General features: G+C 38.5%; 1 protein-coding gene across 7 annotated transcripts in view; it reads left to right on the top strand.

Annotated features, from left to right (window-relative positions):
• The window catches only part of LOC149153580 (ribosome-recycling factor, chloroplastic-like), a 190,978-nt gene that overhangs the window by 73,173 nt on the left and 91,217 nt on the right, over positions 1 to 26,588 (top strand). For all 7 annotated transcript variants that reach the window (XM_089438724.1, XM_089438725.1, XM_089438723.1 and 4 more), the window contains 2 exons: positions 7,779 to 7,876; positions 7,963 to 8,074. In XM_089438724.1, coding sequence (XP_089294850.1) covers positions 7,779 to 7,876; positions 7,963 to 8,074 — 210 coding nt within the window. The remainder of the gene's footprint in view (positions 1 to 7,778; positions 7,877 to 7,962; positions 8,075 to 26,588) is intronic.

The following is a 26,588-nucleotide window of genomic DNA, read 5'->3' as shown; positions in this document are numbered from 1 at the left end:
TCGAAATGGCACCGAGTGCAATACATATCATCGACAAAAGAGCAAAATATATAAGCAATGAAGCTCTAAATGGCCTATAAAGTCCATAAACAATGCTGCAAGCTATGAGGCCATTGGCCTACTACAAGTCTACAGTGTACACATGATCAATCATCAAGTTCATCACCACTACTAGCCACAGGATCATCATCAGGAGCTACATAGAAATCATCTGGTTCAGAGTTTGAAGATGCTTAGGCCTGATCTGCAACCTCAGTAGCAATGCCACCAATAATGACAGAAGTGGACCTAATGGAAGCACGAGTTTGTCGACCTGCACGACTAGTGCCTTCCATTGGTTCTTTGCCTTTCCTTGATGCCGCTACTGATCCTGGTTCTGATGCCGCCACAAAATCTGCTTCATGCCCCGCTAAAGCCATGTCGATACAAAATCAGCCTCAAACGCAGGATCTTCAGTCTCCTCCACCCATTCTGATGTTGGATCAATATCGTCCAACACAATGGGATCTAGATCAGGTGCTTTGTTCATCATTTGGTTCCTCCTTTGTCGAAGGTTGTATTGCATAGAAACAAGATCATTTAACCGTTTTTGTTCCTTAAAGGCTTGGAGAGGGTGTTTTTGGAGGGAAAGCACCCGTAATTTCCCTCTAAAACCCCTAAACTACCTTGGAAAAGCCACACTGTGGGTCCTCGGTGGGCATGGCAGGTAACCGGCCGGTTTAGGACAAAATCGCCCGGTTAGGACCGATTAGGGTAAAATTCTCGCCACAACGCCTCCTTAATCGGGTTTTTCAGCCGGTTCCAACCGATGGCCTTGCTGACCGGCCGGTTAGACCGGTAACCAGTTAGCTAGGCCGGTTTTAAAAACTATGGAACAATCTAAGTAAGCCTATTATTTTGGTGAAAAGTTTTATCCTAGGAGGTTTTTCGTCTCATTGACTCATGTGTGTTTCTAAACATAGATGGTTGGCAGAATTTTTCCCTCTAGCCTCACCCCAAAGCTAGGGTGGAATTCTTCGTCAAAGTCTTAGGTGAGTCCTAGTGTTCTAGTAGAGTCTTATGTCAAAGTGATTTTGGGATAATTTAAGCTAGTTGGCTAAATTATTTTATTACAAATCACTTGGTCTACTAGATCATGTTGTGTTGCAGAATTGGGTATATGTCTTGAAGGTCTAAGCCAAATGTGTATTCCTCCTTTGAGGGTGGTAAATGTAAAATCTTATGTATTAGAGGGTTGGAAAAATATTAAATCTTATGTGTAAATTAATTAATTTTTCTAGCAAAATAAAATTAAATCCTAAGCCGAAAAATTAATTAATTAGAGTCAAATTAAGTTGTTTTAGGAAAATTATTTTTTCAAGTGGAAAAATTCGTGGGTCTTAAAGGAATCAATTTTTAAAGGTCTTCCATTAAGGAAATATTTCAAGAAAATTTGGATTCTTGGAAATTTCAAAGTCAAATTTTTTTTGAGCTAATAAAAATGGAATTAAATAATAAATTCGAAAATTCCTCAAAAATAAAAAATCAAGGGCCAAGATTAAAAGATAATCAAATATTTTTCAATGGCCAAGATTATTTTGACAAGGATCAAAGAAACTAGCCATTATTTTTTCACTTGGAGGATTGATCTATAAATTAGAGTCATTTGAGGCTCTAGCAAGATGATCTCTGACTAGAAAATTGTTGTTGAAGCTTTCATGTAAAGTATTGTCCCACTGGGAACTATTTTTCTATCATAATAAAGACTTTGGGGTGCAATTTCAAGGTGTTCCATGTTCATGATTTGTGGTATGTACTGACTACGGGCTTTCCTATGTTGTGTTGAATATTGGTAAGATCTGTTTTCATTAGATGGAGATAAAATCATGCTATTGATAGTTTTGGGCTAATCTTAGGTGGTTTGATTCCCCATATGATTAACATAAATACATAGTGTTTGCAAGTACTTCAGTCCTTGGTCTCCAAGTTCACAAACTTGGGCAAGAATTATTTTGCTTGGATCCCAAATATTTGTATGGTGGATTTAATCTTCGCTAAGGCTATAGTGTGCATTGGGTTTCTAAAGTATTTTTAGCCATTCATCAAAGAAAAAACTCCATAAAAAAATTATTTCTCAAAATTTTTATTTCAAAACCCTTGTACATTTGTAAATTTTGTGAATAGATTTGTAAATTATTTTTGCTAATTGGGGTTTTGGGTTTTTTGAGATTTTGTATATATTTGGAGTTTTGAAATTATTTTTTTTTATTTTTTATTTTTTGTTCTTTTTTCTGTATTGGGTATTTGGGTTTCTATTATAAATTTGTTTAAGGATTGAGGAAGAAATTAACATTGGAGACCTTAGAAACCCTAGGAGTTTAGGGTTTTCAGGCTATTTTTGCTGGTTGCCTATTTTCAAATCGGGGAAGAAACCCATTTTCTGAAGGCCTTAACCTTTACCCAACCTAAAAGGCCAGTGTTTGGGACCTATTTTGCAAGCATTAAGAAGACCATAAGTCCTACAAGGGCTATATCTCATTGCAAACAAGGGTTTCTTCAAGGGATTGACATTTTTCTCTAACAATTTGTTTTGCAGTGATTTTGGGGTTAACATGTTTTCAGGTGGTCATCTTCATTGGAAGTCTTCCTAGCCATTTACCAGGACCCAAGGCCTCTTGGTTTGCTATATGAACCCTAGCTTCTCGCTATTTTACCACTGTTGTAATTTTTATTTTTAACAGTGATATATAAGCCCTAAAAAAATCACATTTAATTTGGTCAAAAATTAAAATAACTCAAAATTGCAAAATTTGAATTTTCCTAAATTTTGGCCATTTGGGCTTTGGTTATCTAGCCTAGATCTAATTATCATTAATCAGGCCTTTGCCTACTTCCCATTGGCTTCCATCCCACAACCTACTCTGTAGACTGTTTCTCAAAACAATTAAAGGAGAGGTTCAAATTAGAATAGGCACTTAATTTAAAATTTACCAACATTCTTGCATCACATCTAGCTATGACTTGTATCCCATATAAGTTAGTCTATCATATCAAGCAGCGAGTGTCCATCTGATTACTTGACATTAATTTACATTAAGCAAGAATTGTGACTCCATGAGGCACTAGTCTCATACTTAAAATCTAATGTAATCATTAATCTTGCTAAATTTAACCAAGTAGCTAGGCCATCCATCCGTGTCTCCCAAACAAGTTGGTTCCCAACTTGTTTACCCTCACCTCATTTCCATAGGGACTACCCCCCATAGTCTGCTGTTGGGAGACAACTAGAACGGAGTGGGCGGGGATCAGAGTGACAACCCTCGCCCTGAGCGATTGTCGTGATGCCTGTACAATCTGAGTGACAACACAACCTACATTCGAGACTAACTTCAAAATAGTTGAGAGAAAGGATTTACCTATAATAGGCATTCTAACTAAAATTAACCAAGATCCTGCATCTCACTTAGTTCTAGGTATTGCATCTCATATAGGATATTTTTCATCCTAGAAGCAACTGTTCATTTGGTGACTTGGAGTTTAATCTTTATTATGCAAGTAAATAATTCATAAAGGCATTGGTCTCACACTTAAAAGTCTTTAAATCTAATCAAATTGTGCTAAATAATTAAACTTGCCAATTATTTTTGACCAAGTTGCTAGGCCATTCAATTGTGTCTCTCGAATTCATCATTTCATGCATAGGGACTACCCCCCTTAGCCTGCTATAGGGAGACAACTTAAACAGAGAGGGCCGAGATCAAAGTGACAACCCCTGTCTTGAGTCGTTGTCGCTTGTAGGTAAACAATTTGAGCGAGAATAGGTCTGACCCAAAACAAGGCCGAGGACACCTAATATAGGGCTTCACATGGCTGTTTAAAAGCTTGACTTGTGACTTTGGGCTTACAATGGTGGTGAAAAGTTGTTGGAAAAATCTGTATGTACCCTTGCCGACTTGAGGGGTAATAGGTACATTATGAGATGGACTGGTTAGTTAGTCCATTGATGTGGGATCATCAATGTGTGGAGTGCCTTTCAGGCTTGGCATATGGTTGCATGCTTTTGTTATTTAGGGGTTGATGCTAGGATGGGTTCTTGAACAGGTAGCTCATATACGTTGATATTTAGAGGACACATCACAGGTAGCAATTGGATAGGTTTTTGGTGACATTCAAATTTTGGGTTGAAGCATGAGAGATGATAAATGTGAGATGGCCATTTAGATTCTTGTTTTTGACTATTTTTAACAATGTGGTATTTTTTAGTAGTTGATGACATTTTTGGGCACCCATTATCAAGTTCTTGAAAATGGTATTCTCAATCTTGGAGCACTCCAACTAGATTAGGGTCTTTGACTCTGCTATTATTACCACTTAAGTCTCCTACTATTTTTAATACCTTAAGCACCTTTGTAATTATATAAATGCATATGTTATTTAATGCCTTTACACCTATAGTGTGAAAATTCCTACTGTGAAGGAACCTCTACTTCAGCGAATCTGAATCTACTTCACCTACTTGATTTTAAATTACATTCATCAAGTTATTCTTTTGAATACTGAAACAAATTACTTTTGCAGCTTACACTAATTAAATATTTGATCTCATGAAACAAAAAACAGAGCAAAGAACAAGATACATAGGACACACTTATTTTTGGACACAATAGTCCCCAGAAAAACCCAATGCAGGAAAATCGGTGCAACAACTCTGAGGTTTTTATTATTATGCAGGAGAAATGTTTGAATACAAATCTAGGATGCTCATGTAGCAATCCTTTACAGAGAAAATACTGGCGGAAAATCTGAGTGAGTTTTACCTCACTTTACCTGGCAAAATTCCGGTTGATCCGACACAAGACTGGCTAACATCGGCTCTTTTTGCGCTGGCTCTGGGTCTGCCCTGCGTCACCTTCTCTGCCCTCTGCATCAGCTCTCCCGGCTGTTTCGGCAGTTCTCCGCAGTTCCGGCAGTTTCCAGCAGTTCCGACAGTTCTGACAGTTTTGACAGTTCTTGGCAGTTCCGGCTGTTCCGACAATTTTGGATTCTGCGTGACAGGCAACTTTTCTGCATCAGCTCTCCCGGCTGTTGCGCTGCCTCTCCGCAAGCTCTCTCCGCCTCTCTGTTCTGTGTTTTCTGGAAAGTCCTTCTCCCAGATTCTCTTTGCCCCTCAGCTGCAAGATCTCCCCAATCGATTTTCCTCTTGAGAACTTCTCACCTCAGAAAATCGATTTCCTCAATCTCTCTATGTGTGTTTCCAAATGAACCCCAAGCCTCTATTTTATATTTTTCCTGTTGAGTCTTCAACGACTGAAATTAAGTCTCTAATCAATGGCTAAGATTAAAACATGACTTGATCCGCCTTTTAGATCATTCTCACTCATATTTTGATTAATACCCATTAATATTTTAATTTCCCTAAGTTTAGACTTAGGAACTCCATTAAAAATATTTTTTAATTTTAATAAAATACAATCCGGGTGAAATTTCACCAAACGGTTTCTGGATTCTTTAGAACTCATGTTCCTTAGCCTCTCCACCAATTTTTAAGGCTAGAGCACTTCTGATGATACCAAAAACTAACATAAAGCATGTATGTAAAGTGTATTTTTGGAAGATCTCCTTTTAAAAAGTACACCCTGCCTACCTTGGCTGTTTTTGGATACATATGAAGACCAAACTTACTTTTTTGAAGAGTCCATTGAGTCTGTCTTCAGCATGCGTGATTTACTAAAAGTGAACGTGATTTATTACAAGGGAAAATCATTTTTCAGTAAAAGGGAAAATAAACTATGTTAAGAAAAGGGTGTGATCTACGTAAAGGCCTTTCTTGTCTCATTAATATCTGAGCATCAATGGATGTATGCTTGGAGACAGGGTGAGTTGGATGCAGATTTAACAGGTTTATTACAGCGGTTTGGTAGCAGATTTGAGGGCTCCTATATGAACAATTTGAGCAGATTGTGGCACTTTATCTAGAGCAGGTTTCTAATGAGGAGTGCTCTATTTAGAGAATTTGGGCTATTTTTACCGCACACCTTGTCCTATTGTTATCTATCACTTCTATTCTCATTTTCTCTCTTTCCTTCATCTATATGTTGTACAAGCAATATGAGGGCTAGTGACTTTTCATGAGTGATTGACAGCAAGAGTTTATTGCTATGACCTTGTACCTTTCATTGCTTCCATTATTCTTTCTTGAGACACTATAGTTGAGCGCTAGCATCAAGTGCTTGTGATAGTTGGATTCTGCCTTTGTAGCATCGTGATTGTAGAGAAGGAATTGTACATCTTTGCTTCTCCAAGATCTGAAGGATTATTTGTGTGTCTGGACCTGCCAAGGACTTTGTTTGTCATACAACCCTTGGTAATAGTGACATTCTAATCATTTTCTTGGTGACTCTTCCATGTGTTTCATATGTAAGAATTTCTTTCATACTTAAGAATATTGTTTTTGATTACATTTTTCATAAAATTTAAGTGATGGGACTTGGATACTATCATTCACTTGATGCGCTTTTCTTTCCTTCATTTTTATTTTATTTTATTTTGTTGTTTTTTCTCCCAGTGGTTCACAGGTACCCTTGGTCATTGGGTAGCCACTACTACGTCCACAGTAATTCTGGGCAGATCGACCCGAAGGGGGATCACATCCCCTCGGCCTATGTACTGACCTGACCCCAAGGGCTTTCAGATAGGATCGAACCTGTGACCTCCCGTATAGCGAGGCACTGCTTTGACCGGTCGAGCTAACCCTTGGGGCTCTTTTATTTCCTTCATATTTCAACTCCATAAGGCATTTATTAATTCAGTCAAGCTATTAAATTACTTGTAAAAAAGCCAAAACTATCAATATACCTCAAATTTAGTGCATCTAATAGGCATATTTAATTCATTTTTTTTTCAAATTTCTATCAAATTACGGCAAGATTGGCTTCTTGTTTTTTCAAATTTTTAGCAGAAAGAGAACAGAACTATACTTCTTTTTTGATTTGAGTGCACATGAAAACATAAAAGCCCTGGAAAATACTAAAAACGAAATTTAACTTGCATTTATAGTCATAACACGGTATAAGCACCAGTTGTACCTGCTGTTTTTTCAATTTTGTTCAGAAAGAAAACAAAATTATACTTTTTTTTTGTTGAGTGACTAGAAAGCATATAAACCACAGAAAATACTATTTTTTTTTTAATTGCATTTACAGTCATAAAAATAATATAAACAGCCTGTTGTACCTGCTGTTTTTTGCATTTAATTCAGCATTTTTACTTAAGATTTGCATTGGGTTGCATGGCCAACATAATATCAATTTTCTACATTGTTCTCTGTGCATTTATGATAGTTTTAGAAAACTGTTAGCATGCTGTTTTTAATCACAGATTACAGGCAGAACACCAATCTTTTATTGGTTTAAAGGTACTTACAATCATTTATTGGCCCAGAGTTAATACCTTGGATTGATATACCACCCTGAAATTATCAAGCACTAACTTAAGTCTTATAAGTGAGAGAGGTCAAGTGAGATGATAGTGGCTTGATTTTTAATGTTATCCAGATTCCCTTAGGTTTAGAGGAAGTGGAATTTTCTGGGTGATAACAAGAGGAATACTTGATGTTTTTTGACTTTTTAAATTCACTGATATTTTCAAACTTCAGAATATTATAGTGCGGTTTACATTGTACAATGCCTTTTCTTGATATTGCTGATGATGCTGTCACAAATCCAGATAATTGCGGTTAAGAGAGAAATCTTGTTTATATTAAGTTTATGTGATCCCTTTAATAGTTCTATTCTTTGTAGGTTGAGTACTATGGAAGCCCTGTCAACTTGAAGAGTCTCGCACAAGTCAGTGTGCCAGATGGAAGTACTCTTCTTGTTCAGCCTTACGATAAATCAAGGTAAAGAGAGATACATATTTGTCATCAATTAATTTCAGCAATGGTGACCTCTTCCTATCTGGCTTAACACACTTGGCTTTTTACAGCTTGAAATCAATTGAGAAAGCTATTAGCAAGTCTAATCTTGGTTTGACTCCAAGCAATGATGGAAATGTTATACGATTGAGTATACCACAGCTAACATCTGAAAGAAGGAAGGTAGAGATTTCATTCTATTTTGCTTCTAAAGAAATCAGTAAGGTTTTATTCCTTTCCTTGGTCACTACCATTCTCTGTCTAGCTCTGAGATTATTTGAATATTGTTAGAATGAAAGTTAATTTCACATTATACAAACATTGACGCATTACTGATTCCTGTGGTTACTATTTGAAAGCAGTCTTATACTGAATTTTACTGAAAGATGAGTTTTATTATTCTCCTTTCTGCTTTCCATTCTTTTCCTCTCTTCTATGGGTTGCATATATAGCATGGTGGCAGCCTAGCTTTGATCCAGCAAGTGGTAAACCACTTGAACAAGAAAGCATATACATATTGGCATATGCCATGGTTGGAACCTTGTGAATGTTATAGAAAATGTCTAGGATGCTAGATATGGTTGTGTTATTTTATGAATATGGCACTCAACAGGTACAAGCAATTCTAGCAAAAATGAGAAACACAACAAAACAAGAAACAGGTTTAGAATGGGAAACGAAAGTTCATAGGTTTCATGATAAGAAGTGTTTTAGTTTTTTTTTTGAATACATATGCAAAGAATATATATGTTATTTTTTACCTTTTTTTTAATAATTTTATCTTTTTCCCTTTCCAACGAAAACCTCATAAGGAAACTTGATAGATGCTTCCTCACATTTGTGGGTAGCATCTCTAGTAAATCTGTTGGCATATACTAGTGCACCTCTCTAAGGGGATTTGAACTGGTACCTGCTAGCTGTGAAACTCCTTGAATGCAACAACTGGAGTTTAATCTTCTAACTGTTAGCAGTTTATTTGTCTTTTGAATTATTATTTGACAAATAACGATTAAATCCCTGATGCATTCTTCACAATAAAAAACATTACGGAAATATAAAATACGGAATTGAGAAATAGATGTGCACACACAAGAATAACACCGTTGTTTTTGGACTATTGTCCATGGAAAAACCCCAAAGGGAAAACCAGTTTAGCAGATGAGGGTTTTATTTTTATGCAACAATTTGAGAGAAATGTTACAACTAGTTTCCCAACTGGCAAACTTCCGGAAATCTATTGGCAAAATATCTGGAAGACAATCTTGTCTCCCTCTGCAATCAACTCGGCCTCTCCTAGCCTGCTCGCACCTCCTCCTTGCCACTCACACTGCTTCCCAATGCGCACTGCCTGGCTGAATAAAATTTTACAGACCCAGCACTACCTCTGGGTGAGACATCTAGCCTGCCTTTGCCACTAGAACCAACTCGCTATGCCTCTAGGGTTTTGGTTTGACTATTGGCAACTTAAACAAGTCTCTTATGCAACTCGTACTGGGGTTTCTGGCTATTTGCACTACTTTGTACGACCTCCTTTACAAAAAACTTGGCCTCCTCTTTCTTGTCTCTCAAACATTGGAAATATTGAGGAAATATTCCTTTGGAATCTCTGTTGCTCCCTTGCTTTGATCCTTTCCCTAGCTTCAACAACGCCTTTGCTGAATACCTGCAGCTGGGTAGTCGAACTGCTCAATTCTGTAACTGTGTCTATCCCCAAACCCTTCTACTTAGTCTTATAATCTCTCGTTGGAGTCTCAACGACCACAATTAATTCTCAACGGATGGCTAAGATCAATTCGACTTCATCAATAGAAGGCTCTAGATAAAAATCGGTCTACCTTAATTAATTCACTTTAATTTACTACTTTTCCTAAGTTAGACTTAGGAAATATTATGCAAAATTAATTTAATTAAGGTGTTTTTGAGTCTTATCTCATGAAACCTTTTTTGGGTTTCAGAGATCTCGTGTTCCTTAGCCTCTTAGACACCATAGAGACTAGAACACTTGTCCGCTGCTACCATAAACTAACACTCCCTCTTAATGAGGAAGGTGTTCTCCACTATACCCATCTGTTCTCTGAAATAGATGAACTTGGCTCTCCCTAGAGCCTTCGTGAGTATATCAGCCACCTGCTGGTCTGTGGGAACATGTTGTAGCCGAACTGATCCACGCTGTTGGTGTTTAACATCTGTAATACCTCCTTCCTTCACATCTTCAAGCTGATCTGACTCCCTGTCACTGGAAATCACTGTGAAGAAAATACTCTGGCACTGTCCACCATGCTACTATGCATACTCTGATCTCCCATTGCTGATGTCTTTGCGCTGAAGTATTTATTAAAATTGGCAACTAGGGCCAAATTCCACCTTGGGACAACTCATTTGATGGAGATGATGATTGCATTAAATTCCTCTTTTCGAGAGGACCAAAATTGATATAAAGATCATCCAATTTGGACAAGCAAAAGTGTGTTTTTGAATTTATGCCCACACGTGCAAATTGTTCAGGTTGGCCACATCATCATGTAGGCTCATGAAGCCCAATGGACATGACTCTTCACCCTCAACGACTTGTATAAATACAAGTGCCCTCTCACCTCATTTGGCATCATCATCACACACATTTCTTCTCTCTCCTTCTCTCATTGGTTCATACAACTATTGGGCAAATCTTCTCTCTCTCACACGTGTGGCAAAAGGACGAATTTTCTGGGCAAATTGCAAGGCCAAATTTCAGGACTGTTGCAGGAGTTTGACCAACATTGATTGAGCACTTTGACTCATCCTTTGACTACGATTTTTGTGGGAAAATTTTGTTTTTGGCAGGCCGTACAGTTTGGCATAAGAATCAAGAATTTATGGGCACTTTGACTGTAGGGTTGACTGCAGATCTGACCGCAGAGTTGACCAAGTTTGACTGCAATTTTTAGGACTATTTTGGGCTGACTTTGACCACCTTATCAAGCCGAGTTTCACTGAGCTCCAAAAAGGAAGATTTGTTGTTGCGTTGACCATCTTTGACTTTTTGGTTAGGGTTGAATTTGACTGCAGTGAACAACAGACTGTGATTTGGCAAGTCAAATTTTCACTTTTGTACTCTCTCTGTTTGGTGAACATTTGATATAATAATAAGAAGAATTAATCAAAGGGTTTTCCCCACATTGGGGTTTTTCCTTGGCATCTGCCAAATTTGGTGTCCTCTTGTCTTGGCTTGTCTTCTGCATTTTGTTTCATGTTCTATCTACTTTTACTGTCAATGTGATTAATGTGTTTTCTATTGAAAACTAAATTGGAAATTGTCATTGGGCTGCTAAAGGAACATTGAAGTAATTGTGCTAAGCATAGAACATACCATTGTTAACTAAAATTAACATGGTATCAGAGCTCAGGTGAAGACAAAGCCCAAGCAAGAGAGAGAAAAGCAATCACTAAGGGAGAGTTGTTAGACAAGATTATTGGACTAGCTTCAATGGCTACTACATCTTACTTCAAATCTGAGGATAAGCTCAAGGACAATCTGACTATCATGCATGGAAGATGACTTTGGATTTGACTTTAGAAGAGCATGATGCCATGGACTATGTGCAGGGAAGAGTGGTAGAGCCTCCTTCAAATGCACTTGTTGCTGCAAAGACGAAGTACAAGAAAGGTGAGGTCAAAGCTAAAAGAATTATCATAGACTCCATTCAAAAGCATTTGGTTGCCTATATTTCTGATTTGGGAACATCTAAGGAGATGTATGATAAGTTGATTGGGATGTTCAAAGTAAACAATGCAAATCAAATCCTCTTTCTCAAGAACAAGTTGAAGAACATCAAGATGGATATAGGGGAGTCTATTCAGTCCTACTTCATGAGGATTACACAAATCAAGAATGACCTTCTATCCATTGGAGAAGTTATTGTTGACAGGGAGCTCACTCTCATTGCACTTGGAGGTCTTTCAAGAGCATGGGATGTGTTTAACACAACCATTCTCAACAATGACAAGATTCCTAGTTTCGATGAATTATTGGTTAGATGCACTCAAGAAGAGATGAGGATGATGGAGAGAGACAAGCCCTCAAATGGAAATGAACCTACTTCCTTCTCCGCTCATGCTAAGTGGAAGAATAATGCTGGTCCAAGGAGACAGGGTCAAGGGTTCAATCATGCATTCAAAGAAGGAAGGAAATGAAGGTGCTACACAATTGTAATAGGTTTGGTCACTATGCTAGAGAATGCCCTCACAAGAAGAATTCTCTAAGGGATGATGACAATAACAACCACAACAATTTCAAAGGCAATGACAATCAAAGGAACAACAGGTTCAATAATAAATAAAAGAGGAATGCTCTCGCTTCCCGATATGGAAATGGTTGACCTCCCAAAAGGACAAGAAATTCCAGGTATGAGGAAAGTAATTTTGTAGAAAAACAAAAGGAATTTTATCTTATTTCTGCTCTATCTACTACCTCTCCTCCAGATACTTTGGATCATTGGTTGATTGATAGTGGAGCCTCAAGGCACTTCACTGAGTACAAGGAGGCCCTCTCAAATTTGGTTGAAAAGAAGACTAATTTGGAGATCATACTTGGAGATAATGCCACCTATCCCGTGAAAGGAATAGGTACTATCACTCTTCACTTAAATCAAGGTCAAACCATTCATCTACAAGAAGTATTATATGTACCCGATTTGAAGAACCTAGTGTTTATTTCTGCAACGGAAGATAAAGGCTTCAAGGTAGCATTCATTGATGGACATGTACATTTTTGGCAAAGAAACCCTAAAGATGCATTTACACTTGGATTTAGGGTTGAAGGTCTCTATCAAGTTAGAGGAAGTCTTTTGGGAACCTTGACTTGCAATACTTCTCTTCAATCTGAATTATGTCACCGAAGATTTGCTCACCTTCATTACAAAGCCTTACCTGGGGTAAGGAAGATGGTCACAAGTATGCCCGAGTTCAACATGAATCATGAAGGAGTTTGTCAGGGTTGTGCAACTGGGAAACTTACAAGGGGACCATTCCCTTCAAGTGAAATCCAAACTACTAATATTCTTCAATTGGTCCATTCTGACCTATCTGGAATGTTTCCCGTAACATCATTGGGAGGATACTTATACTATGCAATTTTTGTGGATGACTTCTCTCACAAAACATGGATCTATTTCTTGAAGAAGAAGGATGAAGTGTTCAAATGGTTCCGTTCTTTCAAAGCCTTGGTGGAAAATCAAACAAGGAAGAAGATCAAAATATTGAGGATTGACAATGGAACCGAATATGAATCAAATGAATTCAATGACTTTTGCAGAGAGGCTGGCATTAAGAGGGAGACAACCGTTCCATACACTCCTAAGCAAAATGGAGTTGCTGAAAGAAAGAATCGAACAATCATGGAAGCCACCTGTGCCATGCTCCATGATCAAGGTTTATCGAAGTTTTTATGGGGAGAAGCTGCAAACACTTATCGAAGTTCTTATGGGGAGAAGCTGCAAACACTGTCATATATGATCAAAATAGGAACCTGCATCAAGCACTAGATTTCAATACACCCAAATAAATCTTCACTGGTAAGAAGCCTGATGTTTCTCATTTTAGAATTTTTGGTTGCCCTGTGTATTTTCATGTGCCTAAAGAGAAAATAAACAAGTTGGAAGCATCTAGGAAGAAAGGTATATTTGTGGGCTATAGTGAAAATTCAAAGGCATATAGAATCTATGTGCCTAGTCAAAGGGACGTGGAAATAAGCCATGATGTCACCTTCGATGAAGACATTGCCCTTGGGAAAGCTAGAGATCTCCCCATTCCAAGGAAGGATAATGATGCTATTGCAGAAAAACAGGATGAACCTCCGACAGATGAGCCTATGCCCGATGTTGAAGGCCTGATGGATCCCATTGATCCACCTCCTGGTGATCCCTCTACCTCAAGGAAAAGACCTTTGTGGCTCAAAGATACTCTCGAAGATGCTGAAAGACATATTGCTCCAAGAGGGACATTTTGTGAAAGTAAGAAGCCGAACAGGTATCAAGGGTACTTAGCTGCTATGAGTACTATTGTTCAAACTGAGCCATGTACGTTCGAAGAAGCCATAAAGCACCAAGTCTGGAAGGATGCGATGAATGAGGAATATGAATCTATCATGAAAAATGATGTCTGGGATGTGGTGCCTAGACTGAAGGATAAGTCTGTAGTCACTTCAAAATGGCTATACAAAATCAAACATGGAGCAGATGGGAGTGCCGAGAAATACAAGGCCAGGTTCGTTGCTCGAGGTTTCTCTCAAAATGAAGGAGTGGACTATGACGAGATATTTGCACCAGTTGCCCGATATACCACTATCCGATTTATTATTGCTCTTGCTGCCACTCAAGGATGGAGCTTACATCAAATTCTTGTTAAGACTGCTTTCTTGCATGGCTCGCTTAAGGAGGAAGTCTATTTGGAACAACCTCAGGGGTTCGAAGTACAAGATTGAAGGACACACATATGCAGGTTGAAGAAAGCCCTCTATGGGTTGAAGCAAGCCCCTAGGGCTTGGTATGAGAGGATTGATAGCTATCTTATGAAGCTGGGATTTACAAGGAGCGATGTTGATCCTAACCTATACTTCAAGGTTCAAAAGGACATGCCTCTCATTTTGGTCCTTTATGTAGATGATCTCTTTCTGACAGGTGCAAACCCTCTCATTTATCAATGCAAGAGGGAGTTGGCTTCTGAGTTCGAAATGAAGGACCTAGGACTGATGCACTACTTCCTAGGCCTGGAGGTCTGGCAAAAGCCAGGTGAGATTTTCTTTTTCAAGGAAAATACATTGTGAAGTTGCTCGAGAGATGTGGGATGGTGGATTGCAAGTCTGTGTCTACTCCAATGGAACTCAACTTCAAGAAGATATGTGGAAGTGTTGTTGGAATCGAATTAGCAAACCCTTCTGAATAAAGACAACCTGTGGGGGCCCTGATGTTCTTGGTAAACTCCCGTTCGGACATATGCTTCGCTATGAATACGTTGAGTCAATTTATGGTCGAGCCTCATCACATACATTGGATTGCTGCTAAGAATCTCTTGAGATATCTTCGTGGCACAATCAATTATGGATTGAAATACACTGCCGGGAATTTGAGGCTACATGGATATATTGATGCTGACTAGGCTGGAAGTGTGGTGGATCGAAAGAGCACATCAGGATGTTGCTTCTCATTGGGGTCTGCTTCGATTTCATGGATGAGCAGGAAGCAGAAATCGGTTGCTTTAAGCACTGCCGGGGCTGAATACATTGCAGCTAGTATGGCGTGTTGAAATCGGTTGCTTTAAGCATCGCCAAGGCCGAATACATTGCAGCTAGTATGGCCTGTTGTGAAGCTGTTTGGTTGAGGAAGCTCTTCAGTGAGCTATTTGAGCATGTGCTGGATACCACCATGATCTTTTGCGACAACCAGAGTGGGATTCGCCTTTCAGAGAATCCTGTGTTCCACAACTGCTCCAAGCACATTGATATCAGGTACCATTTTATCCGGGATATGGTACAACGGGGAGCAATAAGGCTCCAACACATCAGGATTGATGAGTAGGTCGCAGACATCCTCACGAAGCCCTTAGGGAAGGTCAAATTCTTAACCTTCTGAGAGAGACTTGGAGTCGTGGAAAGACACTCTCATGAGGGTCTTGCTTGAGTTGAACATTGAGCTCTGGGAGCTCCTGGGGGCTTGGGGTACTTCTTGGAGCTCGATATTAGGGTGAGTGGTTCACCTTCCCCTATTCGTGCATTGTGTACAAGGTGAGTGGATCTCCTTCCCCCGTCATACCCCATGATGGTTGACATGTGTGTAGGGTGAGTGGGTCACCTTCCCCTACGATTGACATGCATAAGATGAGTGGTTCACCTTCTCCTATGGAATATGAGTAGGATGAGTGGTTCACCTTCTCTTGTTGATGCCCCAACATACATCCTACCCATGTAGTTCGAGACTCATGGGAAGTACCTCTCATCTGGCCAATGAGTTGGGAAAAGTGGATAGGGACCATAGCACTACTGATGGATGCATCGTGTACTGTCGTACTCCCTATGTCTAGGATGCATGGTGTTCAACAACTTGATCTGGGATCAAGTCTACCTCTGGACTGGCTTTTGTCAGTGGAGAGTGGTAAGGCCTTGTGACTCACTCTCGATCAATTCTTCTTTATTATTCATATCACTGTTCAACAGAGCAGATATGAGATGAGATACATAGATGGTACATGATGACAGGATGGCATGATGATCAATATAATGGATGGATTGACAGGTGGAATTCTCCATAGTTGAGAGGGAGTGTTAAAATTGGCAACTAGGGCCAAATTCCACCTTGGGACAACTCATTTGATGGAGATGATGCTTGTATTAAATTCCTCTTTTCAAGAGGACCAAAATTCATATAAATATCATCCAATGCAGTGGATGTTGTAGCAGTGCGAGAGGCACAAAGCAGATTGCAGTAGCGCAGTGGATGTTGTAGTAGTGCGAGAGGCACATAGTAGACTGCAACAACGCAGTAGCAGCAGAGGGTCAACACAGACTAGCAGCAAAGGTAGCTTCAGCGTCACGAGGCATCCATACTGACTAGCATGTCAGTTTTTGGGTGAAGTTTCAGTTACTTACTTCTCAGTAACTGAGTTGCAGTGCCACTGCTATGGGCAACATGATGCAACATTTTGAGAGGGAGCTACAGTACAGATGTAGCAGTGACAGTGATAGTGTCATGGGCAACAATATAGGATGCAGTAGTGTAGTGGATGAAGGGTAGCAGGCCAAGCATCAGAAGCACAAAGGACCGATGCAGTGGATCAGTGTAATATTTCTATTGAGAAGTATTGCTAGAGCACATTCCTCGCTAAGAGGGAGTGTCGATTTTGGGTAGCATCGGATGTGCTCTAGGTCCGAAATTTTGTGGAGGGGCGAGAACACATGAGATCTCCAAGACCCTAAAATCGTTTGGAGAAATTCCACCCGGATAAGGAGTTATTAAAATAATTAATATTTTTAATGGGTTCCTTAGTCTAAACTTAGGAAAATAAATTTTTTAAGGGGTATTAATAAGAATATGGGTGAGAAACTTCTAAGTGACGAGGATTAAGTCTGTTTTAATCTTAGCCATTGATTAGGGACTTAATCTTGACCGTTGATTCATCAACAGGAAAAGTATGAGAGGAGGCTTGAGGGTCAGTTGCAGATCCGAGATACATCAAGTTGATCAAAGAAGTTCGATTTTCTGGGGCGTGGTTTGCTGAGAAAATCGAACTGGTGATCTGAGTTGCAGCAGAGGGGTAGGGATAATTGGGGTTGGAGATCTTCTCTGGGACCCCGAATACATAACAGAGAGGCGAAGATAAGCCAGAGGAGGCAGCATAGACCAAGGGAGGCTGACGTTGGGATAGGAGGGCCCACACATTGCTTCACGCAGTGCCAGTGTAGGGGAAGAGATGCCCTCCTGTAGAAGGTCGGATTCAGCCGGGGAACAACAGGATCAGTCGAGAAGGCTGACGTTAGAGCTGTAGGAGGTAGAGGAGGCAGCGCAGCACTGACACAGAGTCTCAGAGTGCTCCACGCAGGTCCAAGTAGCTAATGTGAAGGGGCAGTGCAGTTGTAGCCAGGGACAGTCAGTCCAATTGTTGGTGTTGACCACTACGTGTCAACGACCCATAGCAGTACACCCCATTTTTTCGTAAAAGAGATATTGCCTAATCGATGTGTCTGTGCCGTTCAGCTATCATCATCAGCCTGATCATCATGTTATAATGTAAACCCATTCTGCATGTATATGATGTAAATAATCTTAGCAGATTCATGTCATGTATGTAATTGCCTAGCTAAACCTACTTTTCTAGTGACGATTTACATTTTGGGAGGTTTTTTGTCTCACCAATCCATTCTTGGATGGTCAACAGAGTTTTCCTTCAGTCTCACCCCATAGCCGGAACGTATTTTGTCACTGAGATCTTAAGCGGGTCGTAGTGTTATAGATCGAGTCTATGTAAAAGTGATTTGGGAATAATCCTGACTATTTGGTTAGGTTATTTTATTACAGATTGCTTGGTTTGTTGGATTATATTTGTGTTGCAGAAATGGGAAGTCTGTGAGGGTCTTTTACAAATGGGTTTTCCCCCTTGAGATGTAAAAAATGTGAAAATCATGATGTATAGTGTCTTGAGGGTTGGAAAAATAATTTATCCCCTCATAGGTTAATTAATTCAATTTGCTGGCAAAAAATTAATTAAAATCCTAAGCCAAAAATTTAATTAATTCTAGGGCCTAGGTAAATTTAAATTCTCCAAAGGCAAAATTCATCGATCCTTAAAAATTAAATTTTAAGAGGTCTTGGGACTAAGGTTATTTTGATAAATTTTGAACTTTTGATCCCTGGGGTTAAGTCAAAGCCAAAATTTTGGGGAAATTTGAGTTAATTAAAATGCATTTAGTTGAAAATTTCGAATTTCCCCAAATATTTAAATATTTTGATGGATGAGATTAAAAGAAATTGTAATCTTCATCAACGGTCGAGATTGTTTTGACAAGGATCACTCGAACTAGCCTTTGGAGGATTTATCTTTAAATAGGAAGTCATTTGTCAGTCGAATTATCCGACCTTTGAATTGTGTGCCAAGCTAAAAGCTTTTGTGTAATCTATTTCTAAATAATAAAGAAAGACGTTGGAGTTAATTTTCGCTGGTGTTACTCTTCATGGAAATACTGTAAGATGTGTCGTTTTCATGCGTAAATTTTTGTAGCCATAGATGATAGCTTCTGAAGAGTGATTTGAGTATAGGTATTTTGCTCAGTCGCCGGGGTTTAAGTGATAATTTAAATTTTGAATGTAATAGCAGGTATCTCTATTTATCTGAATTTTATTATCATTTTCTCCCTCTTTTGATTGTTGGATTGAGTTTTGTAGGAAAATCTTGATTTTTTAGATCATCGGGTGTTCGGGGAAGTTTTCAGTTGGACCAGCCAACTTCCGATCCGTGTTTTCTGAAGAGCCCAGCTAAATTTAATCCCGGGCTTATCATAAGATTTTTATTGGTGATGCATGAAGGGTTTTGAGCTAAGCACTTCCTTTAAAATTTAAAAAATTAAAATTCTTATTTGCGAAATTGATGAATTTGGCTGTTGAGAGCCTTAGATTATCAAATTTGGGAGTGGAGTTGGACTCACACTCCTCAGATCTGATAGATCTGCCATTCCTGTGCATAGATCTGTAAATTTTTTTGGTTTTCTGACTTGGGTTTCTTGGGTTTTATTTATTTTTTGTATATCTAGGTTCTGGGTGTTTTTATTTTTAGGTACAGGTTGCAGATCTGAAGGAGGAGTTTGATTAGAAGCTAGATCTAGGCCTTGGAGGGTAAGATCTGGCCTCAAAATCATTTTTGCAAGAATATTATTCAGCCTTTTGCAATCCAAGGGTTTTATTTTTTTTTAATTTGGAAACGATTTAATGAGGGTTTCATTGATAAATCTGAAGCATACAAATACATTGGTGTGAAATTTGTTTTTCTGGGTTTGTCTTCAGTTTTGGGCTACAGTTTCTCTGCTGCCTGGGGTTTTCCAACAAAAGGTTTCGGATTTGTTTGTTGCCTGCTCGCTGTCTTCCCTCCATCAACCTGCATCTTACCCTTGCTTCCTGCCTTTTGCTCCTCCTTTATCATCTGTCTGCAACCCTCCTCTTGCTACCACCTTCGACCTGCAAAATAAACCTCCGCCCTAACCTGCAACAGAAAAGCCCTTTCCTTAAAACTTGTGATTGCCCGCATCCTTCTTTGCTGCTGTCATCCACCGTCCCTGCAGCAAATCCACAGCCTCTCCTCTCTTCCTGCGTTTATCTCCTCTCGCTGCCACCTGCGTGCTGCCTTCTACATCTACGTAAAGCTCTTCTCCCCACAACTGCAACCTTTCATCCATCCGCTGTTCGTATTACCTTTGCTCCTACTGCCGTCATTCTCTTTCCATTGCCTTCTTGCCGACTGTCCAAACTGCAAAACCTGTTCGCTACCCTCTTCTTTCCGATGTCTTGTGCTCCCTGCTCCCTCTCAACTTTGCCCACTGCATCTCCCTTCCACCGTCAAGCAAACCTCGAACCCTTCCGTCGTCGAGCCCTGCAAAAATAAACACATTTGATTTTTTTTATTTTCAAGTTTCATTTGTTTATATTTTTTCACGATTAGGTTTGTAGGTTTTCCTTATATTTAGAATTCGATTTCATTTTATTTGATTTTTTTGTTTTATTTGTTTTGGTTTTATTTGTTTTATTTTAATGTATGCGTTAGGGTTTATTTGACGTCTCTTTTTTTATTTTGTTTTTTTTTTGATTCTCCATTCTTTTGGTTAAATTTTTATTTCATAAAAAATAAAAATCTAAAACATTTAGAATTAAAAAAAGCCCTCTCTAAATCTTTGTGACATTTGATTTTTTTATTTTTACAAAATTAAAAAATCATAAAAATTTCTAAAATTTAAAAAACTAAAAAATATCTAAAAATTGAAAATGAAATAAATTAAAGGGATTTGCGCTTTCACGTTAAATTTTTTAATGTGGCCTATGGCCAATTAAAATTTTAATTTTTAACCCTTTGTTTCATTTTAATTCCGTCACATTAAAAGATTTTGATTTCTTCATTTGGCTAATTGCCTAAGAAATAATTAAAATACTAATTTAAAGTTCCTTGGTGTTATTTGGTAATTAAATGCATTTTTTGTGATTTCTCTATTGTTAAGGTGCGATAAATGTTTAAAAAATCATATTGATTATTGGAGAAAGATTATTTTGCTAGATCATCTTGTAGGCTAAAGTTTTGGGCATTTACATTGATCGTTCATAATCATCACTATTTGTCACATTTATAAATTGCGCTGGGTGACTTGTTATTTTGTCTATGGTTAATTCAAATTAAAGGCACTGGTCTGTAGTCATTTTTATCTTGTGATTGTCTTATTTTAATCTATCTATCTCAATTGACTGAGACTCGCTTTAAATTCATCAAGTTGTTCATCCTTGAAATCTTCTAGAGCCTGTGTTCCACATGCTATTCTCACTCATTCACCTTAGGGACTATCCCCCTTGACTTGTCTTGGAGAGAGTCTAAACGGAGTGAGTAAGGATTAGAGTGACAACCCTTACTCTGAGCGTTGTCACGGTGCCTAGACACTTTGTGCGACAACAGCCGGATTGGAGGGATTTCGCTGGGTGAAGTGAGGTAATCTCACTTAGGTTTCTACCAGTATATTTTATCTCTATAACTGGATAGCCGAGAGGGCATTCGGAGTTGTATTCAGGACTACTGCTTAATAATAGAAAACCCTCAGAGCTGCTGCACCGGTTTTCCCGCATTGGGTTTTTCCGGGGACGTTTGTTAAAAAATAACGACGTCCCTTGTGTGTTTGTCTCATATCTATTTCAGTTTATGATCTGTATGTCAGTGGAGTCTGCAGTAGTGTTTTTCATCAGTGTTTAAATAATTAAATAATTTGTTGAATGTAAAAAAAGTAGGAGATGATAAACCAATGATTGCAATAGGATTTCTGATGTGTAGATTTAGAAATTTTCATAGAGTTGACTAAGTTTGGCTGCAGTTTTCAGGACTATTTTGGGCTGACTTTGACCACCTTATTAGGGCGAGTTTGAATGGGTATGACCGAGCTCCAAAAAGGAAGATTTGTTGCTGTGTTGACTATCTTTGACTTTTTGGTTAGGGTTGAATTTGACTGCAGTTGACAACAGATTTGATAGGGTTGTTTTGACTGTGATTTGGCAAGTCAAATTTTCACTTTTATACTCTCTTTGCTAAAAATTTGATATAATAATAAGAAGAATGAGTCAAAGGGTTTTCCCCACATTGGGGTTTTTCCCTGGCATTCGCCAAATCTAGTGTCCTCTTGTCTTGGCTTGTCTTCTGCATTTTGTTTCATGTTTTATCTACTTTTACTGTCAATGTGATTAATGTGTTTTCTATTGAAAACTGAATTGGAAATTGTCATTGGCTAAAGCACATCTGATGCTACCACAAGTCAACATTTCGACCATCAAATAAGCTGACTTGAGTTGTGGATGAGCCGACATGTCCTTTTGGAGATTATCTTGAGGCCAACTTCTTGGAGGAGCTTGAGCTTGGTCTTGGAGGGCCTTTTTACTCTTTCATTGACTCATATACAAATTTAACATGCCCAAGAAGGGTCTTCCATTGATGCAGGATAAACCTGCAAACACAGAATCTACAAACACTACCATGCATATAAGAAATGCATCTCAAATCTCTGTACAAATAAAACTCAAGGCTTGGCAATTTCAACAGTACATACGGAAGTTCTTCAACTTATCCATACATGGGCAATACCAATTTCAATTCAACTTGACATTGCTTCAAACAAAACTTTCACGCAAACATTCCCAATAGCATTTGTCTGCACTCAATTACGTGTCTTCGATTTTCCATTTCAATCGAACCAAGGTACCAAATCTGTTTTATGCGTCTTTTCCCTTTCAGCATACCAAGCTGGATTAACACTGCTCATGCCGACAATTTGCCATGCCTTAATTCACCTTCTCCACCGATTTATACTCTGGAAAATAATGATCGAACAGAATTTTAATTGCCCCAAATCACCCGATCCAATGATTCGGATCGATTTCCCTTTCACTGTTCAAAAACGCTCCAAACTCTGGTCATACACTGATATATATATCAATCGGCGATCCCAATCTATGTCCAACTCTGATTCAAAACAAAATCCGCTGCTCCGATCCGATTCACTCAGAGATCGGAGATCGGAGATCACCGTTCTGACGCAAACCAATTGGAACTCCGATGTGATTGTAATCGGAAATCGGAAGTCGAGCTGTTTTAATATCAAACTTGTTTTATTATTTCACAGTCCCGATGCGATTTGACCAGAATTGCTGTGGTTCAATTGGAAATCAACCATCGTATTTGCAATGTGCTTCCACCTTTAGGTTTCCAATCCAATTGCTTATACTGGATCCGATCCATATCAAACAATTTAAATACACTTCGCTTCCAGATCCATCGTTATATGGAACGATGTGGATCCCTCTCCATGCTCCGATGTGTTATTAATCAGTGAATTCCAATTGCATTTTTTCAAAACGCAACATTATGGATTGACACCCAGAGCTGATTGACCCAATATCGAATTAATTTGCCACGTTGAATTCGATATGCCACAAGAGGTTGACACTTACTACGCTCCGATGCGAAACTGCCGGATCCGACTCAATTTCCAAAATCCTTACGATATCTTGAGAACCGATTTATTTCAAAATGGAGAGGTAGTTTAACTTAAGTCCGCTTACTGATTCCAACCGCAATTTAAATCAATTCTCTGTGTTAACAGCTTGTATACTCACAGATTTAAACAACGCCAGATTTGACTTCAACACGGAATCTTGCAATTAAAATTAAAATAACACAGTCCACAACTATTTAAATCGAATACACAGCAAAACAACGCTCTGACTTGCACAACAAAACAACGCTCTGAAAAGGGTTTAGTCCATAGTTTTCTGGGTAATGAAATTTCACACGCACGGGCTCACTACTTCAGATTTTCTCCACAAAAATCTTTACAACTAAATTAAAACGCTGATCACCACCACTTCTATCATCACTAAGAGAAATCGACACATAGTCTTCCCGAATACACAGCAAAACAACGCTCTGACTTGCACAACAAAACAACGCTCTGAAAAGGGTTTATTCCATAGTTTTCTGGGTAATGAAATTTCACACGCACGGGCTCACTACTTCAGATTTTCTCCACAGAAATCTTTACAACTAAATTAAAACGCTGATCACCACCACTTCTATCATCACTAAGAGAAATCGACACATAGTCTTCCCGAATTCTCATACATTGACTCACACAATATGAAATTTATTCATAAACAAAATCTCTGCTTTTTAACCAATTACATAAAAGAATCGACTTCCATTACACATAACACACAGTCTACATATTTTCTGAGCTCTCGCTCCATCCAAAAACCCACACACACATCCCTCTCCTCCCCTCCTCTAATTTCACTATTAATTCTTCTAATAATAACAAACAGAAACCTCCTATTTCTTCGAAAGATCTTAACAACAAAATCTCCTAATCTTATCACTCTCGATTACATCAATATTAATAAGTCTTATCTCTAATTCTAAATAAAACAATCACATTTATTTCCATAGCAAACTATTCATGAAGTCTACTCCTTTCGATAAACCTGAATTAAACCAAACAATTAATGAATTTTACTGTGATTAGCGACAACATGTGGACAATCCTCCACATTGCTTGCTAATGCCGATGCTCCTGCATAAGACTCCCGAAGTTTAAATTAACCACGATCTCCTGATCATGCAATTCTGTTCTGTGTCCTCCTGGATCCCATATTTGGTTTGATAGTCTGTCCTTAGTTACTGCTGTTGTTGTTTGTCCTTCAAGTCTCCATCCTTTATACTGTAATGTCTTACTACCTGTTGCTGTCCTTTTCACATATTTCGCTGCTGCTTTGCTCACTCTAATTTGCAATTTTCCATTTCCTTCGCCTGTGCCATTTCTTCCAGCCAATCTTCCTTTCTTCTTTTGTCCTGTATTTGTTTTACTAGAATGCTGTAGTATGAGTTTCCATAACTCATTCAATTCTTTGTCTATTTCACTTCTCATGTGCTGAATACTATTTCGCTACAACTGATTGTGTTCTTGGATTATAACATCATAATCTTTGTGCCAAAAATCTTCCATATACATTTCTGAAATGTACAAATGCCTTTTCCCAGGTTCTTCTTCTGGTTTCTCATTCATGACTTCATCGTTCCTTTCAAATTCCAGCATACCTTCCATTAATCCAATCTGTTCTTCTTGGTTTAGATCGACTTCACACTGCCCTTTTCCTGCATATAAATCTTCATCAAAATTAATCAACTCAATAAACACAAATGCTTTACCTGGCTTCCTCATCAAAAGATTCAACTTATACAAATCTGCCATCTCATCTGGAAGTTCTCAAAAGTTCTGCACCATCTTTACTAACTGCATTGTCCGCAATATCTGTCTTTAATCCTCCTTCACTCTGGCTTTCTTCAACATCAAGGATCTTCAATGACTCAGTGTATCCTTTGAATTCAAAAATTCTTTTAGCATCCTCCTTGTTCTGCATGTGACTATGAGTAGTCATTTCTTCAACAGTCTTCAATAACTGTTTATCTTTCCTCAAGTCAATGTGACCTGCAAACACACAACAACCTTCAGTTTCCAAAATACAATACCTTCCATTTTCTTTTGATGCTTCAAGCACCAATCCTCCATCATAGATCTTTTGGATTTCAGTGGATCCTTCTTGCGGCGACTTAAAATCAATATGAATTTGTTCTAGTTTCCTGAACTCGTTCATCAGTTTGCCATTCAACCTCCGTTGCAATAGCTTCCATTTCACCCTTTTTTTCAGTCTCCATCTGTATCTTCGGTCTTCACTTATCTTTCTTTGTACTGCCAGACCAATTTCTGGTTCTTCATTCTGCTGCCAGCTTCTATACTTCTACAATTTAATGCTTCCCTCAAATTCATTCTCATGTAGCTGATCATTCTTTCCAAATTTCTGGTTACTTCCATATTCATCTTGCTGAGTTAATATTTCTGTCTCCTTCATGCATCTGAGGACATAACTCCTTTGTTGCTCCTGATCTTTCATCTCACCTTCAAATAATCGCTGCTCGATTTCTCTGATTTCAGCATCATATTTATTAATGTTATCTTCGACACCTTTTCCTCCATCAGGTTCTATAAGCTTCGTTTCTCCTTTGGGTTCCTTGAGTAATCTTTCCAAGAATTTTATTTCCTTGTGAAATCTCTCCAGTAGTTCATCACAATTTCCATTCTTAGCTTCATTCTTTTCCTGACAATCCTCTTGAGTTGACCTGTTTTCCACATCATCATATTGCAAGCATCTTTCATCAATTCCATTAAACAAATTCATTGGTTTACCTTTTTGTAGTCCCACTATGGAATTGTCATTAGACTTCTGGCCTATATCAACCTCATCTGACTGTTTTACACCAAACAGGATTTCATCTATGAACTCCTTCTGTTTCAATAGATCAACGCCTTCTTCCTCTAAAAGGGATTCACCATCATACTTTACCTCAAGATCTTCATTCCTGGTTGTGACAACTTCATCAGGTTGTCCATCATCCTCTGCATATCCTGCAAACATACACAAACTATAAGAATCAAAATCACAAGGCTTCATTGCCTCATCTGCTTCCTTTGTCAACATATCTTCGAATTGTTCTGAATTCTGCCAGTAATCCAGAAGATCTTCAGCTGACCTCTCATTATCTTCTTCCCCCAACATTTCACCTTGTTCTGGTTTGCAAATGGAGACTTCCAATTCTACCTTTGCTTCTCTGAGTTTCTCTGATTCCTCTTGAGCACTCAATATCTGCTCAATCTTTCTCCATTCTTTTACTATCTCTAACTTAACTTGCTGATTTCTCCTTTCCCATAGTCTTTGCCATTTTACTCTTTTCCTCATGGTCCAAACACTTTTCTGCAGCATCTTCATCAATATTCTCAATTTGGAAATCTATCTCAGCTTTCTCTCGGTCAAACTCTTCTTGACTCATCCTCATGCCATTTGCTTTGGCATCTTCCCTTCTGCTGTGGCTTCTTTGTGAACTTCCG

Source organism: Pinus tabuliformis, chromosome 9 (assembly GCF_031772625.1).
Source record: "Pinus tabuliformis cultivar Carrire ecotype Pingquan chromosome 9, CPIR1, whole genome shotgun sequence".
Taxonomy (NCBI): domain Eukaryota; kingdom Viridiplantae; phylum Streptophyta; class Pinopsida; order Pinales; family Pinaceae; genus Pinus; species Pinus tabuliformis.
Note: the sequence above shows the minus strand (reverse complement) of the source record. Positions and strands in the feature narration are given on the sequence as shown.